Genomic DNA, 18,810 nt, shown 5'->3' on the forward strand with positions numbered 1-18,810 from the left:
GACCTATGGAAGCGCCATCTAGGGGGCCAACCATAGCGCCGTCTGGTTTCCCCCCTTCAAGCTAGACGAGTTTCGTCCTTTGTAGTTTTTTCGTTTGATGCTTATTTCGTGAGATATTTGGCCCGGGCACGATCAATGGACCACCCTGTATATCCGCATCGAAGTCGCACTACGTTGTTTGTGCGCTGCAGCAACGCCCTCATACGTAAACCTTCTGATCGCCCCTGATATTTTGTTTAAGACACAATACAGATAATCATCTGGTCCTAAATTTTATACATTAAAACAGATTTTTTTTAAGAGGGAGCTAACTTCCGTGTAGGTAGGCTTTTTGTAAAATGGAACATTTCCGCTTTTGTGATTGCTTACCTTGTTGTTCCAGGACGGCTACACCATCAAGGACATGCGGATCAAGCCGTGCGAGGGCCACAACAACGCCGTAGAAATGAAGGACCTCAAGCCCGAATTGACTCCGCAGTGCACCTTCAAAGCCGTAGGCTGCTATAAGACCAACATCACCATCGAATCTTCCTGGGTAAGATCTCTCTGTGTCGTAAAGTTTCGGGAATTCATGTCTTGAGATAAATTACTTTGCTAGGAAACCGCAAAGGACAAAATTTTCAAATTCTATGGCATTTACACTATCTAAATTGCTCAAAATTGCTTTGCTCCGCTCTCATATCGTCCGTCAGGCCTTGATTATCAACTCGAAAAAATCGAGATGCGATCCTTTAATTTTCCTCAATGACAGATAAATCGTAGGCTGTAGTTGTAGAAGTCTGCATTTTGGTTGTTCAGCAAACATTCGAATTTCAAACTCATCTCGTCGCCTTTACGGAAATGTCCGATACTCCATGGTTCTACCACTTCTTCCTCCGAGGGAGCAGAAGAAAGTCACAGGGTACCACAGCAGGAAAATACAGGGCGAGAAGAGCAGGACAAAATGTGGTAACCCAAAGATTCTTCTGTACAGAAAGAACCGGGGCGTTGCCGTGGAGCGAAAAGATTGCCTTGAAGCTTTTTCCTGCGATACTTTGTCTCGACAGTCTATGGTGACGTCATGAGATACTGTGATGTTTCTCCTCTTACGAGCTTGTTCTGTTCGTATAACAATGGAAAAAGTTGAAGTAGGTTATTTACTCATGGAAACACGGAAATTTTTTTAAAAGGGAGAACCTTTTAAAAACAGAAGCAAGTATTAAAGTAATTATTCGCATGTCAGGTTAAAAGAAAAAACTTGTACTTGGTTTTAATAGAAAACATAAAGTCACCGCTGGAGAAGTGCTACACTTAACTGTGCGTAGTGGGCCAACAAATTGAATGGCAGAAGCTTTATTTTTAAATCATAATTTTTATTTTTCGGAGTTTGGTTCTCCTTACAGAAGAAATGCGTTTCGCTGCAGAGTCGTGGCTAGGCATATGTTTGTATGATACCGAATACCACCGGGTATTGCTTCCAGCACACGCCATGATCTCATGCATACCATTTTCACAGCGAGTAACACTGACCAGGTGACCCTCCGGCGAGGTATGGCTGACGAGGGTACACTTCCAGCATACCTTCCAGCACCCAATCAGAGTGCTGTGAATGGTCACGTGGTGGCTGGCGAGAGTAAGTGTGAGAACTAGGCCGCTCTTGGCAGCGAGCTTTCGACTCATCCAGACGTGTCCTACCAGTCCTCTCTAGGACAATATATCCCTCAGTCTGTTGGTGGCCTCCCAGGCATCACAAGTTGCATCCTCTAGATGAATAAACGTGGCGGTTTTGGAAAATTATCTCAGTGTTCTGTTTTATTAATTTCATACACTCCCTGATGCCCACATACCCTAGTAGCCTTATCCTCGTCAAATCCTGAACAATATTGTATTTGTCGCTGTCACCCACAGTGATAATAAATATGCCTGAGCATACAGAATGAGATTTTCACTCTGCAGCGGAGTGTGCGCTGATATGAAACTTCCTGGAAGATTAAAACCGTGCGAGGGACCGAGACTCGAACTCGGACCTTTGCCTTTCGCGGGCAAGTGCTCTACCATTTTTTTTGTTTTTTTTTGTTTGTTTTTTTGTTTTTTGCGTTTGGTCTGGGCGGACGTCACAAGACATCCGTTCAAGTTGATCGTTGAGTCCTTTACTCAGTTTTTTTTATTACAGAGGGCGAGCAGCCCTCTGACCGAAACACGCAGAGCTACCGTGCTGGCGTCCATCTCAGCTACCCAAGGACGACTCTCGCCCCGTCCTCACAGCTTTACTTCTGCCAGTACCTCGTCTTCTACCTTCCAAACTTTACAGAAGCTCTCCTAGGAACGTTGCAGAAAGAGCACTACCGAAAGAAAGGATATTGTGGAGACATGGCTTAACCACAGCCTAGGGGATGTTTCCAGAATGAGATTTTCACTCTGCAGCGGAGTGTGCGCTGATATGAAACTTCCTGGCTGATTAAAACTGTGTGCTGGACCGAGACTCGAATTCGGTAACTTTGCCTTTCGCGGGCAAGTGCCCCACCTACTGTGAGGAGGGGGCGTGAGTCGTGCTTGGGTAGCTCAGATGGTAGAGCACTTGCTCGCGAAAGGCAAAGGTTCCGAGTTCGAGTCTGGGTCCGGCACACAGTTTTAATCTGCCAGGAAGTTTCATGCCTGAGCATATTTACACTTTTTTTCATTTATATTTATCTCTAACGAAGGTGCATCGCCTACCTAACTAAATGCACCGTTTCTTGAGTTATTTTTTTTAAAAGTTGTATAAAAGACATTTATGTTGTACCCCAGTGCATATTTATGATTTTATAATTAGATGAAAGCTTCAAAACAACTTCAGATTGAAAAATTAGAAGAATCTGACTAAAAATTACTTCTTTGGAAAGGAGAACCTGCGATCTCTGCCGCATTCGGGAAATGAAAGAATTCATTGGTGACAAATGAATATTTGTACCAAAGCTCCAATAATTCGAACCCAGGTCTCCCACTTACTATTCAGGTACGTTAACCATCTACGGCACAACACAGAAATAGCGTCTGCTCTTTCGTACATGTCCGAAACAACAGACACCACTTATATTGATATATATGCGCTATGAAGCATAATAGTATCATTCAGCGCAGAGGAGTCTTCGTCCGACATCGTGCGAGACTCGCCGTGACTGGACGAGCAAGCCGGCCGTTGTGCCCGAGCGGTTCTAGGCGCTTCAGTCCGGGACGGCGCTGCAAACAAGGCCCAGTGCTACTTTCTTGCAGTTGCACTGGAAGTCTGTAACTGACTGTCCAGATGCTTGCGAGTTTATGCGCAAATTTTTTTGCATTATCGATTGTCTGTCCTATCTGTTGGTTAAACGTCAGTCGATCTTAAATCTGAACGCCTAAGTCTTTGTGTAAGTGTTTTCTGTATATCTTTGCATTGTGCAACGTAGCTTCCCTTCCGTAATATGTAGACTGCCTTGTCTGGAGTCACAGTCAGCTTGTTTTTCAGGCGTCACCTGCCGATCCTGTGTGCAATGACACTGATTTTGATTTGAAGTCCTCTTCTTAAGTTTTCTGACGCCACAACCAGCAGATCATCAGTGTATGCAACAATCCTGTCAGTGTGTGCGTCGCCATCCATTTCTGTTATGAGGCCTTGATGGAAAGATCGCAAAAGGTGGATCCACAGACTGAACCTTGCGGGCACCACTTTGCCATTCTCTTGATCACTTTACGTCTACCCACCTGTCATTCTGCTACTCTATTATTATAGTAGCCTAGCAGACTATGGTAATGAATTGCTGGTAACTGCAGTTGCTGTAGTCTCGCAAACATCCCATGGCACCAGGGATTATCAAATGCCTCTCCATGTCTATCAGTATGGCCAACACGTTCTTGCGGTTGACATTATGCGCTAATTCGAGTGCCCAATTGTCTCATCAACTGATTTATTTTCATGGTACCCATAATGGTGCACGCTCAGTCTTAGGAGCCGTCTGCGATCCTGTTATCAGTTACACAGAAGCCTCTCCTGGTATTGATGAAGCAAATTGGCCTATACGACTTCGACTTAACCGGGTCTTGCAATTTCTTGATGATTACTGTATTTGCTAACTTCCAGGGTGCAGGTGTTCATCCCAGTTTTTGAACTTCATTTGTTACCTCAGATAAAAGACAGGTGATATGTGGAGCTGCTCGTTTAAAGGTTCCGGAGTGAATGTGGTCTGGGCCCGATGCCTTTTAACTTTTAATTTTGCTGTGACTAGCGCCACCTCTTCCTGTGGAAAGGGACAGGTAATGGTCTCTGTTGTGTATTCTGTCTGTATTAGAGCTCTTAAACTGATACTGATACTGATCGTCTGCATTGTGGTTGTCATCGGAGAGGAGCTTGGAAAACAGATATTCTGCCGTAGGTCTCCACCCCTGTTTGAAGGATCCATCATACCGCCAACGTCTAGCTAGCAAAAACGGTTTTTTTGTCCACTCGGTCATTAGTTTGTAAGGTGCTACCCGTAAGCTGTCGCTTAATAGTGTTTGACATACTCGTCCCAGTGACATCTCTTTGTTTGCAATATCAAGTCTTTGTATTGTCCCTTTGCCTTCTTAAACTGTTCTAGCCGTATTTGTCTCTCACTAGCTGTTACTGACCTCTGGTAGTATCTGCGTTTGGTTCACAAATTCCTTTCAGTCTGCTAAGTCTGATTGATCGGGCTGTTGTCCTTTTACTCTTATCTGCTACTGTTTGCATTCCTTTATCTTCTGCCTCTTGCAAGATCTGCGTCAGTCTATGTATCACATATTCAGTGCTGCCTTCAATCTGTGAAAGGCAGCCCAGTATCGCTACAAGGTCCTGTAATTTCTGCAAATCTGCTTTACTAAACGGAAACCTCTTATAGTATGTTTCTTGTGTTGCATTGTGTGGCAACGTTTGTGGTTATGACATTATGATCACTGTATGTAGCCCCGTTGCATACCTCCCATGTTGAGAAGAGCCCGATAGATTTTATGTTTGCTACTGTAATGTCGATGTTTGACGTTGGTCCAGTCCTGTTATACGTGTGAGCTGACCCTCCCTGTTAACTAAGTGCAGGTTGTTCTGTGTATTTTGTCATTAATGTAGCGTACATGTATATCTGTTCATAATGAGTGCCCTTTGTGTTGGATACGGATTGAAATCTGCTGTGATAATGGCCTTTTTATGTCGTGTGTGTTGTACAAGTCTGCCTATCCATTCTCCACACGGACAGATCTAATCAGAGATCTGCGCATAAATGGACGACATCATCCAAGCACCATTCCACTCATATATTTCAGCTGTAACTATTTGGTCAGAGTGTAGTAGTGACATCTTTGTCACAGTCCACTTCCTGTTGACTAATATGATTCCAGCCTTTGCATCTGTGATCACTGTTGTGTTGTTTGCAAGACCAATCAGCCATCCATTCCTTGTGCATGGTTTCTGCAAACGTCCACACATTTTACAGTGTTTTTGCCAATTCTGGCAGTCCTAAAAGTCATAAATCCCCTAATTACACATTGTCATAATAGGTGTTATGAAATCTAATAGCCCGAGACTGTCCAAGGCCATCACACTATTTCACAATATCACCTAGTTGTGATATTTCCCAACACCTAATCTCCAAATTCCGAAGGTTTCAGACGGGAGTGTTCTTAATTTTCCCACGGTTTAATTACAGTTTCGCAATAATGCATAGAGCATCACAACAGCACCCAATGCATTGCCTCTTATCTCCAGAGTCTGTGGATTCCATGTTCAACTCCTCGTTTGTGCAATGTTACTCAATTTTCATGTGACGTAATGGCAGTTTAACAATATCATGTATCATGTTGCAATTGCGCCTTTGCAATTGCAATTGATTTGTATGGAGGTCCTACCCTGAAGTTATTATTGCCAGAAGACCCTTCACGTTGTGTTTATTTAAAACATTGGCTGTATGGTATAGGATGAATTGCAACAGAGCTACTAATTCGGTGGTAGCAATATGTGAAAGCGTTATTTGCAAAAGATGATTTAGAACAGTGTATTACTGTACGTATGCATGCAGTACCAAAGTCTGGAACCGTTACTCCTATAGGTAATAAATCAGTACAACTTGAAATTACAGATGGAGTAACGAAGAATGTCATTGCTCCTGTTGGTTTAAATGGCATACAAGCAAAATTTCTGGCATATAAAAATCAGTTACTTATCCAATATTGTAGGGATGTAAGGCAGAAAAGTAATAAGAAATACAATAAGAATATGTATTTATTTCTGTATGAAAAACATAAATAAGCAAAGTTATTTACAATATATATTTTTAATGACGCAGTTCCAATGATAACATTACAATATTTATTTACATGCACGAGAATATATGAGCAGCAGCAGGAAAAAGCTAATTAGTGCATACGTAGTATGCTGGATACAGTCAGCTATGATAAACAGGTCATGCTATTCCACATACACACAGTAAATACATTTACTCACTCAGTGAATAGTGTGATCATGGTAGGGTGTCAATACCAAACACACCAAAGACCCATTTATCATCGCAATGCAACAGTCCAATTGTCAGCTGTGATACAGTATGCATTACATGTTTTCTCGTGTCAAAATTTACCTGGTGTACCATATGTGAAGCTGGTGGAGAAGCATCAACATCAACACCATCACACAGTCACCTCTAATAATCATTGGCCATGAGATTTCTTTGACTGCACAAGGCACACCTTTAGCCCGCTGAGAGATGCACATGTGTCTGTATGGTATGACAATGAAGCCATCCAAACCTTCCCCACCTCCAGAGCAACGAATTCTATATTGAAGATAGTAGCTGATTTAAAATTCAGCTTAGCAATCAATTCCACCATGACACTTATCTCATTTATTGACTGAATAAATATCACAGTGCTTTTAGATATTTTACATCTTTTCCAGAAAATAAACATTCTTCTTTAGTTTATAGAAATCCTTTTCAGATTACCACTTTTTACTGTTTAAATCAATATATTTTTTCAAACATGAAGACTGACTGAATTTAATAACACAGTGAATTTTTCTCAGTTCCGTCCTCAGCTTAAGGCGTTACTCAAAGTTTCTGTAATCTAGGATGTGTCTTCTTTTTACCTCCAACGTTCCCATAAGCTTGTATTGAGAACTTTTCTGCAGAACGCAATGCTCTGGACATAGTGGTAAATAGCTGTGCGCATCAGGCAACCCTTTAGAATATGTCATGTCTATCCCCAAGACATATCCTACCTTACAATCAGCTGCCAAAGATGGTAAATCTTTTAACCAGCAGAGTTCATTCAGAGATAAGACTATGTGTGAAACTCTATTGACGAACAAAGTTGTGATCTACGTAAACTTAGCAGAGGTGGTATAACAAATGCTGAATATGAACATGTGCTCCGTTTTTGCAACGAATTTAAAATCCCTACTTTAAAGGAATATGTATCTCTTTACACAGATAACGATGTACATTTACTTGCAGACATTCAAACAATTCTGGTATGTACTAACGAAACGTATGAATTGGATCCTGCATTCTGCTTTACCACACCAGAGCTTGCATCGGATGTGATGTTAAAAAATAAAAAACCACAGAAACCACATTGGAACTATTAACAGATGTTGATACGCTAATATTTTTTTAAAGTGGAATTCTTGACGGATTATTTCAGTGTATACACAGACACACAAAGGCAGATAATCTGTTACTGTGTGATAAGACATATGTCGATTCAAATGTCGTGGTATACCTGAACGTTAACATTTATACAGATATGCCATGCAACATTGTCTATCTACTGGGGAGGGTTTCTGTGGCTATCTGATGAAGAACTCACCTGATTGAAAGATTTTTCATCTGTGGCGGCTGACTGTAGGGTAGTATATGACTTGGTAATAGACATTCTTTCTATACATTATGAGAAATATAATGCATAAGTGCCCACACTGCAAATTATAGCATACATGGCTGTTGGCGAAATAGTAACGTAATTCTTCAGGCGAATGTAGATCGCCGAACGAGTCCAAATAAAAGACATCATTTCGAGTTAACATAGTGGACCCAGTATGTTCCACGAGCCCCGTCTGCATCTAAATTCACAGTTCCGCATTCATTCGTTTCCCGCAGCGTATTGGGCAGTTTATTGCACATAAACACTATCCAAAATATTTGAATGCGGGACTTTGTAACATGCTTAAATTAGTCTGCATTCTGTTTGATAAAATGCCTGGGAGTTTTTTTTTATTATTATTATTTATGAACAATGCTATACCCTGTCTGTATAATGTTAAACATAATCCGTTTCCTGTAGCTACAGAATCCATGCTTTCACTATCCATACTTTTACTATGTCTTTAAGCCTCATCGAGTTGTTCCTGGGCGTTTGCGGCTTTTTTAACTGTCCTGGCTTTGGCACTAAGTCCTCCTGCCAAAGGGCCTGTCGCAGACAGGTTAGCTAACGCTGGTATCAGAAAGAGAAGAAATCCACTTGATGTTTCCTGCAATGGTAGAACTCTCGGCGTTTTAACTTGCTTCTCCCTCCTCATTTCTGTTGTACAGATCGTTCAGCTGCTGACAAAGATTATTGAATACATTATGTTAAGCACACTTTGGAGTTCATTGAACAACAAGTTGCTTCCACAAATCGTAGGAAACTTCGACCAGCACCAAATTTAATTTTTGCTCATATTATTTTATCGACGACTAATGCTGCAATTCGTTGTCGTATACCTATGTCTCTTCTTGAGCGTACCTCCTTACCCTGTTGGCTAAAATACAATCTGATGTACGATTCGGAGTTACTCTATATGTTTAGTTGCAGCGTCTGAGATGCCATGAAGTTTAAAAGCCTCTTCTAATTCGTTAGTATCTTCATCAGCTCAGGCTAAACGTTTCTGTATCTATGTTCCTGACCACAGTAATTATGTGTCGGTATATGTATTTCAACTTGGAGTGTGTCGTGAAAACTCCCTATCCCATAACAGAGACATGTCTGAACGCTCATGCTAGCGGTTGTAGGGTATGTTGGTTGAAACCTGTTATTTATCATGTCATTAGCGTCAATCCAGCCATCATGTGATGACAGAAATCCAAGCCATCAAACCAGTACTCTGTTTCATACTCGTCTAGTGATGTCTGGCTCAATTGTTTTTCGTATTTCTTTTCTGTACAAAGAGCCTGATATTTCATCACCTTTATCATCTTTCCCCGATGTCTGTGCTAGGATTTGTACATTGCGCTTTAGAAATTACAGACACCTCCGTCAACCAGTTTGTTAAATATGATTTCTCAAAACGTGCCTTTAGTTTGAAAATGCAGATGAAACACACCAACATTAAATTTCTGTTTGCGTGGTTCTGCCATTTAATGTGATTATATTTTGTATTTACAGGGTGTTTCAAAAATGACCGGTATATTTGAAACGGCAATAAAAACTAAACGAGCAGCGGTAGAAATACACCGTTTGTTGCAATATGCTTGGGACAACAGTACATTTTCAGGCGCACAAACTTTCGAAATTACAGTAGTTACAATTTTCAACAACAGATGGCGCTGCAAGTGATGTGAAAGATATAGAAGACAACGCAGTCTGTGGGTGCGCCATTCTGTACGTCGTCTTTTTGCTGTAAGCGTGTGCTGTTCACAAAGTGCAAGTGTGCTGTAGACAAGATGGTTTATTCCTTAGAACAGAGGATTTTTCTGGTGTTGGAATTCCACCGCCTAGAACAGTGTTGTTGCAACAAGACGAAGTTTTCAACGGAGGTTTAATGTAACCAAAGGACCGAAAAGCGATACAATAAAGGATCTGTTTGAAAAATTTCAACGGACTGGGAACGTGACGGATGAACGTGCTGGAAAGGTAGGGCGACCGCGTACGGCAACCACAGAGGGCAACGCGCAGCTGGTGCAGCAGGTGATCCAACAGCGGCCTCGGGTTTCCGTTCGCCGTGTTGCAGCTGCGGTCCAAATGACGCCAACGTTCACGTATCGTCTCATGCGCCAGAGTTTACACCTCTATCCATACAAAATTCAAACGCGGCAAACCCTCAGCGCCGCTACCATTGCTGCATGAGAGACATTCGCTAACGATATAGTGCACAGGATTGATGACGGCGATATGCATGTGGGCAGCATTTGGTTTACTGACGAAGCTTATTTTTACCTGGACGGCTTCGTCAATAAACAGAACTGGCGCATATGGGGAACCGAAAAGCCCCATGTTGCAGTCCCATCGTCCCTGCATCCTCAAAAAGTACTGGTCTGGGCCGCCATTTCTTCCAAAGGAATCATTGGCCCATTTTTCAGATCCGAAACGATTACTGCATCACGCTATCTGGACATTCTTCGTGAAGTTGTGGCGGTACAAACTGCCTTGCATAAACCTCGTGGTTTATGCAAGATGGTGCCCGGCCACATCGCACGGCCGACGTCTTTAATTTCCTGAATGAATATTTCGATGATCGTGTGATTGCTTTGGGCTATCCGAAACATACAGGAGGCGGCGTGGATTGGCCTCCCTATTCGCCAGACATGAACCCCTGTGACTTCTTTCTGTGGGGACACTTGAAAGACCAGGTGTACCGCCAGAATCCAGAAACAATTGAACAGCTGAAGCAGTACATCTCATCTGCATGTGAAGCCATTCCGCCAGACACGTTGTCAAAGGTTTCGGGTAATTTCATTCAGAGACTACGCCATATTATTGCTACGCATGGTGGATATGTGGAAAATATCGTACTATAGAGTTTCCCAGACCGCAGCGCCATCTGTTGTTGAAAATTGTAACTACTGTAATTTAGAAAGTTTGTCTGCCTGAAAATGTACTGTTGTCCCAAGCATATTGCAACAAACGGTGTATTTCTATCGCTGCTCGTTTAGTTTGTATTGCCGTTTCAAATATACCGGCCATTTTTGAAACACCCGGTAGAAGTCCGTTATCACGAGTATCAAATGCTTTCAGATGTATCATATGATGCGTGGGGTGGTTACGTTGTATAGTTATTGGCAGAAATATATCAGTCCATTTATATGACCCACGAAAATCGAATAGTTTACACATATGATTTTTTATTGTTCTATTCAGTCATTCAACGATAGCTGCTCTCATATGTGAGAACACTGAGCAGTGATGTATCCCATACCATTTCAATTTAGTTTTGAAGTAATGATTGTGGAATCCACCCCAACTCCCATCCCCACACCTGCCCTGGCCAATAGTCTGTCTGCAGATTCTTCAGAATTCTGTTTGTTCCAGTTTGCAGTAATTCTTCCATTTACATCCAACTGCATTGCCTGTCTTCATTTTCACAGGTATAGCCGATGCATATTTAGAGTAAACATCAATGATCATTAAAACATATTTGTAACCTTTACTCTCTCATGTGTACTGTTTCATATTTACAAGATCTGCTTACCATAAATCGTCTAAACTGCATATTACTATATGTATATATGGAAATTTTTCCGTGCAGCTCTGTGAAGCGTGTTAACTACAGTTTCTGTACTTACTTGATAATCATCCTCTGTCAGAGTTCTGGAATGACTAATATGATTTGTATGAACCGCGTTACTGGAGGTTGTCGAAGCCATCAGTAGCTGTAAATTGTCTACAATCTTGTTAGGATCGTTTTAGCAAATGAGTTGCACAGGTAAAGTGTTCATTGCATAGGTAAACTGTTCACTTTCTTAGGGTAAATGTCAATAAAAGCAACCGCACCACCATCATAAAAACTGTCCAATGAAGGGCCGGCCGATGCGACCGAGCGGCTCTAGACGCTTCAGTCTGGAACCGCGCGACCGCTATGGTCGCAGGTTCGACTCCTGCCTCGGGCATGGATGTGTGTGATGTCCTTAGTTTAGTTGGGTTTAAGTAGTTCTCAGTTCTGGGGGACTGATGGCCTCAGATGTTAAGTCCTATAGTGCTCAGAGCCATTTGAACTGTCCAATGAAGGCTTCATAATCTTCTTGTATTTATTACTGCAATTGTTTCTTACATCATCATTGTCTTTTTATGTGCTTTTGTCATGTATAATATTTCTGCATACATCCTTATTTCCTCTGGTGTGTAACTACTGAGTTCCAGGGATTTGTTTTAGGAATATTCAGACTAGTTTTTGGCTGAACATCTTCCGCATAACCTCATAACTGAGATCTACAACGTGCCTGTCAATTGTTTCAATTTTGTGTCGCCCTATAAACTTGAGTTTTCTATGCATTCTCTCTGGCTGATTATACAACATTCTAGCAAATTTGTCCATTAATGATATTATTACTCCAGTGTACCACTAGTTACGCCAGTTTGTGAGTTTTATGTGTCTAACCTTTAAGTACAATATATGATAGATGGTTTTCTAATGTGGTTGTCAGTACTGAATGGTTATTGGTGTAGAGTTCCATTAGGTGATCATTCATTTCACTATTATCTCCTAACAATCTAGCAAAGTGTATTTTAATCAAACTTATTTCATCCATCAGTTTTTGTATGATCACTTCATGCTCTTTAAAGATATTCATTACTTCAACTCCAACTCGTTCATGTAGGCATAATATATGCCCATGGTTATCAATACTCATCTACCTACTGATGTAGTTACATGCCACTATATAGTCTTTTAACACATTCTTCACTATTTCTTCTGTTCTTCAATCAGTTTTCAGGTCTTATTGATAAATAGAAAACCATACTTACTATGGTACTAGCAGTCTACAAAAATGCTACTGAAATCACTGAAACACGTATCTGTAATGACATGGTCTTCATGAGCGTGTTTCGTATTCGTGTTATCCTGTTTGAAAGCGATAATAAGATTTACAATATCATGAATCAATTCTTTGGTTATTTCGAGTACATTGTGAAATATAAAACACATCTATGTTGCTATATCTACAAAAGCAGGAGTTATTTCTTATCTGACTCCACTCTCACATTCAACATCATCTGACATAAAAACTGTATCTGGTTTTACTTTGTTTCGTGGTGGTACCATCATCCTGTCACTATATTCATCATGTATTATCCTTCAGTCTCTGTCATTATTTCGTTTAATAGTTGATACTTGGTCTGAAACAGAGTATTTGGAAAAATATACGTTATGTGCTCGAAATGGTGTCCATTTGGAGGGTTAATAACGTCATAAGTAAATTCGTTTTACCGAGATCGGAAGAGCTTGTAATTACTGAACATATATTGCTTGATGGGAGAATGCCATTTCTATTCAAAGTCCTTTTTTAGTTGTATCACATGAGCAATTACCCATAGTAAGCTCTTTGCCAGGAGGGCATTCTGCCCACTTCAACAATTTGGAGAATGTATGTTTCTATTACTTTGTAAGAGGTTTTATGTAGAGGTGTAATGAAACATATACAGAATTTTTACCATTATTCGTTTTGAAGTCTTTTACCTATGGGTGGATGCATGAAGCGCTTTAAGTAAGATCTCAGTTCAGTCCCAATATCTTGTACATTTAGTTCTTCTACAATATGACACATTAATGCACAAGAGTTGTCATAGTGTCTAATACAGGTTCCTCTATCCGTTGAAATTCACTCCATGCTAATAAGGGAAAAGTTTCGCTTTCAGGATGTTAACACGGTGGCAGAAGGGCATTTTAACATCTGCACCATCTCAGTTCCAGTAACCACTTAGCTTTCACCCTACGTGTTGCTCAGGAAAATACTGTGCAGCAGATAACATAGTTAGCTAAACAGCGTTCTTCATCTTACTTCCCCTGTTATGCCAAATTAACACTTAATGACCGAATGGATGATGTGTGCTAGTTCCACATAACATATGTATTTCCGTACTGTATTTGTAGTGTTTGCTGTGAAATAGTGTGTAACATAACATATCCCTATTGTGCTGGATCGATGTAATAATAATAAAACATTGTTAAATGTTATTTTCTGCATGATATTCCATTCCTGGAGTAGTCTTGGAAGGATAAGCATGGTTCTTCAGCATACTGTTCCTGTTGTTGTCCAGAATTAACACTAAGTAATCAAGCGAATTCTAAGTGTTTTTTCTACGTAACATTCACATTCCTCCAACTGCTTCATATAATTTGAAGAAAGTACAGTTTCCATAAAACTGGATAATAATTCATAAATTCATTGTCTAGAGCTCTGCTTATCACATCACTCACATTGACATGTGGGAACAGATAGGTCACAACCGAATTACGTTTTATAGATGTGTCAATGAACTTGAGAAAATCTCGTCACCTGTACTGCATCTGTCCCATAGACGCTTAATATGGATAACATGACAGTGAAATTCAGACACGATGGTGGCAAGGACAGTGGTGGTGGCTCCTGTGGTGGCGGTGAGGGTAGGAATAACACGATTTTGTGCAAATTACACTCGAACACACAGTCTTGGGACTCCAGACTTTAGGGGCGAATCCTTAGGTGCTGTTGCAACATGTTATGCGATGTTGCGAAATTGCAATGGAATCACATGAAAATTAAGAAACTTACACATGTCCAAACCTGGAACCTTCGGGCTACAGAGCTTAGGGACAATGCCTCACATTCTGTTGTGATATGCTGTGCAGTCTTGCAAAATTGCAATTAAATTGTGTGAAAATTAAGAACGCTACACATGCCAGGACTCAAACCCCAAATTGATGGACACTGGCACTTACGTGCCAGAATTTGAAAAAACATCCTTCTCATGCACTCCTCGACCACGAATTTCTCCATTTCTGCATATATAACAATAGACCACATAATCTTTAGTTGGAACGGCTTCACAGGTGCTTGATGAAAACAAAGCATTTCACGACTGTCCTGGTCTGGTTGCAGACTGCATGGCTGAGCACCCTCACAAGGAGTTTAAGCAATGTGTGGGGATTAGTCCAAATGGTCCAAATGGCTCTGAGCACTATGGGACTTAATATCTGTGGTCATCAGTCCCCTAGAACTTAGAACTACTTAAACCTAACTAACCTAAGGACATCACACACATCCATGCCCGAGGCAGGATTTGAACCTGCGACCGTAACAGTCGGACCGAGCGCCTAGAACCGCTAGACCACCGCGGCCGGCGGGGATTAGTCAGTAGATTTTCTACATCTAACATCCTTTTGTCTGGTTGCTCGCTAGAGTGAAAGCATATTGCATTCGCCTTCTGGTGCATTTGCATGTTGTGAACCACCGGGCCATTTGGAAAATTTCTCGCTGTTTCACTCTGTTAATGGGCAAGGTCTTATTTATTTTTGGTTGTTTGTGGTACAGCGCCACCGATGTAGAGCGGCCTGCCTTGGTGGCTGAGTAATTTTCGTCTTTGTCACAATGATGCCATCATAATGACATCATAGTACTGCATGTTGAAGGTATGGCGTTGGGATTTGAAGATCCACACCACCCTCTGACAGGTTAAGTTCGAGGTTGCTGAGAAGATGTGCTACAACTACAGAGATAATAAGAGTGGTGGTCACACCAAAGATTACACAGAATGAGTGACCATACTAAAAGACACGTTGTTAGTGGCTGACCCAGGGCGATCGTTAGCCATGGTCAAAATCCGAGTCCTCAAGGATGTTAAGAGGACCAGGGTGGCAGAGGCATGGTGCCAATGTGTTACAATCCACTGTGTCATCAGGGGCTTCTTTTAAATGAATATCTTTAGAGGGACCCTGTTGGCCTTCTCTTGTAAGATAACAATCCTCATGAGTGGAGGGGCATGCAAGTTCCTCCAAAGATAGAGGGTGTGCATCTGGGAGGCACTAATTGTGGCCCACACAGAGGAGCCAAAGTAGAGGCGAGGATGGACAACCATCTGGTACAATCAGAGCTTGGTGTCTAAGCTCAGTTCCCTGCTGTTGAAGAATCCTTTTGTCAGCTTCTGCCTCTTTTGCATGACGTATTCTGCATCGCTATGAAAGATCAGCTTTTTATCTATCTAGACATCTAGATATTTGGTATCTGGGAAACATGGACCCAGACACCTGCAATAATGATGTTGTGGCGCAGGATAGCGCTTGGTGAAGTGGACCGCTTTAGTTCTGGCAGCATTGAGGCTAATCTTGTTTGAACGACACCTGCCCCTGGAGACGTGCAGTGAGCTGGTCGGTGTTGTGGACAGTCTCGTGGAGTGCCATATCGTCGATGTATTGGGCCAGGTGGCAGTGAGGGATGACTGACATAACATTAACATAATTTTTAATGAGGATAGGAGACAACACGTAGCCTTGAGGAGTACCCATCGACAGGTGAGCACTTTCCTTGCTAATTAGCCAATATAGTTCTATTGTGAAGGAAGTCTTCACGATCATGATATAGATGTCCAGGATGGACGTCTGTGTCAGCATTTTATGCACGAGATTGTCCTTCTAAATGCTGTCGTAAGCGTTTTTCAGAGCCACGAAAACCTCTGGCGTCGATGTGGTGGAGTTAAAGTCTCTGCTGACATATTCTGTGATCCTAAAAACTTGTAGTTTAACCGACAGGTGGGAAGCGAAACCGAACTGTTCTTGACAGATCGTCCCAGCCACCGTCAGAGGCTGAGAAATGCAGTGCAGGAGCAAAGATTCTAGGGTCTTCGCCATGACATCCAGAAGGCTAATGGGTCTGTTGTTCGTAGGGACTGTGGGATCGTTTGAGGGCTTGGGGACAATAATCAGTTTTGCTTGCTACCACCGTGGGGGAAAAGGCCAGTTGTGAGACAGCAGTTCAGAATGTTGGTGAATAAGACCAGCAACTTGCACAGGAGGCAACAGAGGTGTTTGTTTAAGATGCCGTCTGCCAATGCTTTCGCCAGAGGATCCTTTGGAGTTCTGACAGGCATGTAATATGAGAAGCAGTAAGAGGTGGTCGTTGTCTGAGAGCAGTAATGGCTTTAAGGGCATCGTGTTCATCCTGGAGCTATTCAGGCATAAGGTCCTGGATGAGCATTTGGTTCTGGGCTTCAAATGCATCAACCAGGTTTTCCATGACACATAGGGCATTGTAAGTTAAGGCATCCACCATACAGATGGAGTGGCTGGTCCTCACTGTGGAACGCCTCAGGGCTCAGACAACAATACATTCTGACTTACATTGGAGGAGAAAGACAGACATCTTGTCCTCCCATTCTTTCGTTTTCCAATCAGTACATTGTCAGGATTCATGCTGGAGACACGTCATGTGATGCTTATCCCGAGGATCACCAAACGGCTTCCACTACCTGCAATATAGGTTCTTCTGGGTTTTCAGTTTGTGCAATAGGGGAGGCAAATCATTCAGGGGATTAAAGCCCTAGGTACAATGGAGGCAGAGGCCTTCATTGCGCCTGGAATTTCTTGGTTAGTTAATCAACAGTACCAACCAGATTGGGAGGCACTGTCAGGTCAAGGTTCTGCAAGGTGGTGTTGAGGACCCTGGCAAAATTGTCCCAGTCGATGATGGTCAAGGTAGAATGGATGTATAAAGGCAGAACTATATCAGTAAGGTGCAGGAGCAGCAGCTCATGGTCAGATGCGAGTTCATGTAGTGTTTCCAACGAAAACTGTACCGCAATATTCTTGAAAATGGTCACATCCAGAACATCCAGTTTGCAGTTGGAGCAGATTGGTATATGTGTCAAAGTGTGTGGGCCATAGACAGACAGTGCCTGACTATCTTCTAGTTTGAGGAGGAATCTCCCCTTGGCATTAGCGATACAAGAATGCCAAGCCAGGTCCTTGGAATTGAGGTCTACTCCAACGATAAGTCTATCAAACAATGGCAATGTGCAGATGTCCACTTCAAGAAGTGGCAGGTGAGAGCTCAAATATTCCACAGCAAATGTGATAGCTCCAAGGCAGGTAGGGGTAGTGACTGCTATAGCCTCTACATGTTCCAGTGGTTGTGAATAGTGTCTTATAGAGGAACCCCATGCCCCCTCTTCATCAATGGAGGTCTGTTCGACAGCAAACCATGTTGCATAGATGAAAATCGTCCGCCAATATGAGAAGGGTTTCTCAGACAAGAAAATGTCCACATAGTTGCCATAGAGGAAGATGTTCAGTTCATTTTCATCTGTTTAATGGCATTAGCATTACAAATACAGACAACTAGATCCCAAGGGATCTGGTGATTGTGTGGCGGGCGATTTGCCATTATAACAAAATCTGGATGAGCCTTTCAACCAGGGCTAAGACTTTTGTGCGGCTGTCCTCCGATCGATGGTTCTTCTGAGGTGTTTCATGGAGGAGGAGAAGGAGATAAGTGTTTAACGTCCCATCGACAATGAGGTCATTAGTGACAGAGTGCAAGCTTGATTTAGGGAAGGATAGGGAAGGAAGTAGGCCATGTCCTTCCTAAGGAACCATCCTGGCATTTGCATGAAGCAATTTAGGGAAATGACAGAAAAGCTAATTCTGGGTGGGTAGACACGGGTTTTAACCTTCACTATCCCGACTGCAAGTCCACTGTGCTAACCACAGCGCCATCTCGCTCATTGTTTCAAGAATGACAGCAATCATGTCAGGCGGCGTGAACAGAAATATGAACTGGAGAATCTCTTGCATGTCATCCTGAAACAAAGCATATGCCTCCACAGCTAGAGGATATCCCAGGTGGGCTGCTTGACCCTGTGGTGGGCAGGGGTGGATGCTCTGACAGGTTGGCAGGGTGTTGCAATGGGTGGTTGGGGTATGTCAATAAGTGGGCGTGAGGAGGCTGCAGGTGGGTTTTTCGTTTGGTGGGCGTTGATATTCATCACAGGAGACGGATGAGTAGGAGAAGACTGAGCTGCAGAGGCAAAGGTGGTCGTAGTGGACGAAGCTGGAGGAGCCCTGTGCCACAGATGTGTCTGGGCATCTGTGGTTTGATGGTTTAGTCCATAAGACGGGAAAACTGATGTGATCCTGCAATGGCAGGT

The 18,810-nt window shown here is 42.3% G+C and overlaps 1 protein-coding gene across 1 annotated transcript in view; it reads left to right on the forward strand.

The window, feature by feature from the left end:
- Positions 1–18,810, forward strand: part of LOC126412341 (uncharacterized) — a 167,821-nt gene that overhangs the window by 83,908 nt on the left and 65,103 nt on the right. The window contains exon 2 of the mRNA XM_050081889.1: positions 383–535. Within this exon, the coding sequence (XP_049937846.1) occupies positions 383–535 (153 nt within the window). The remainder of the gene's footprint in view (positions 1–382; positions 536–18,810) is intronic.

The sequence above is a fragment of the Schistocerca serialis genome, chromosome 7 (genome assembly GCF_023864345.2).
Source record: "Schistocerca serialis cubense isolate TAMUIC-IGC-003099 chromosome 7, iqSchSeri2.2, whole genome shotgun sequence".
NCBI lineage: Eukaryota > Metazoa > Arthropoda > Insecta > Orthoptera > Acrididae > Schistocerca > Schistocerca serialis.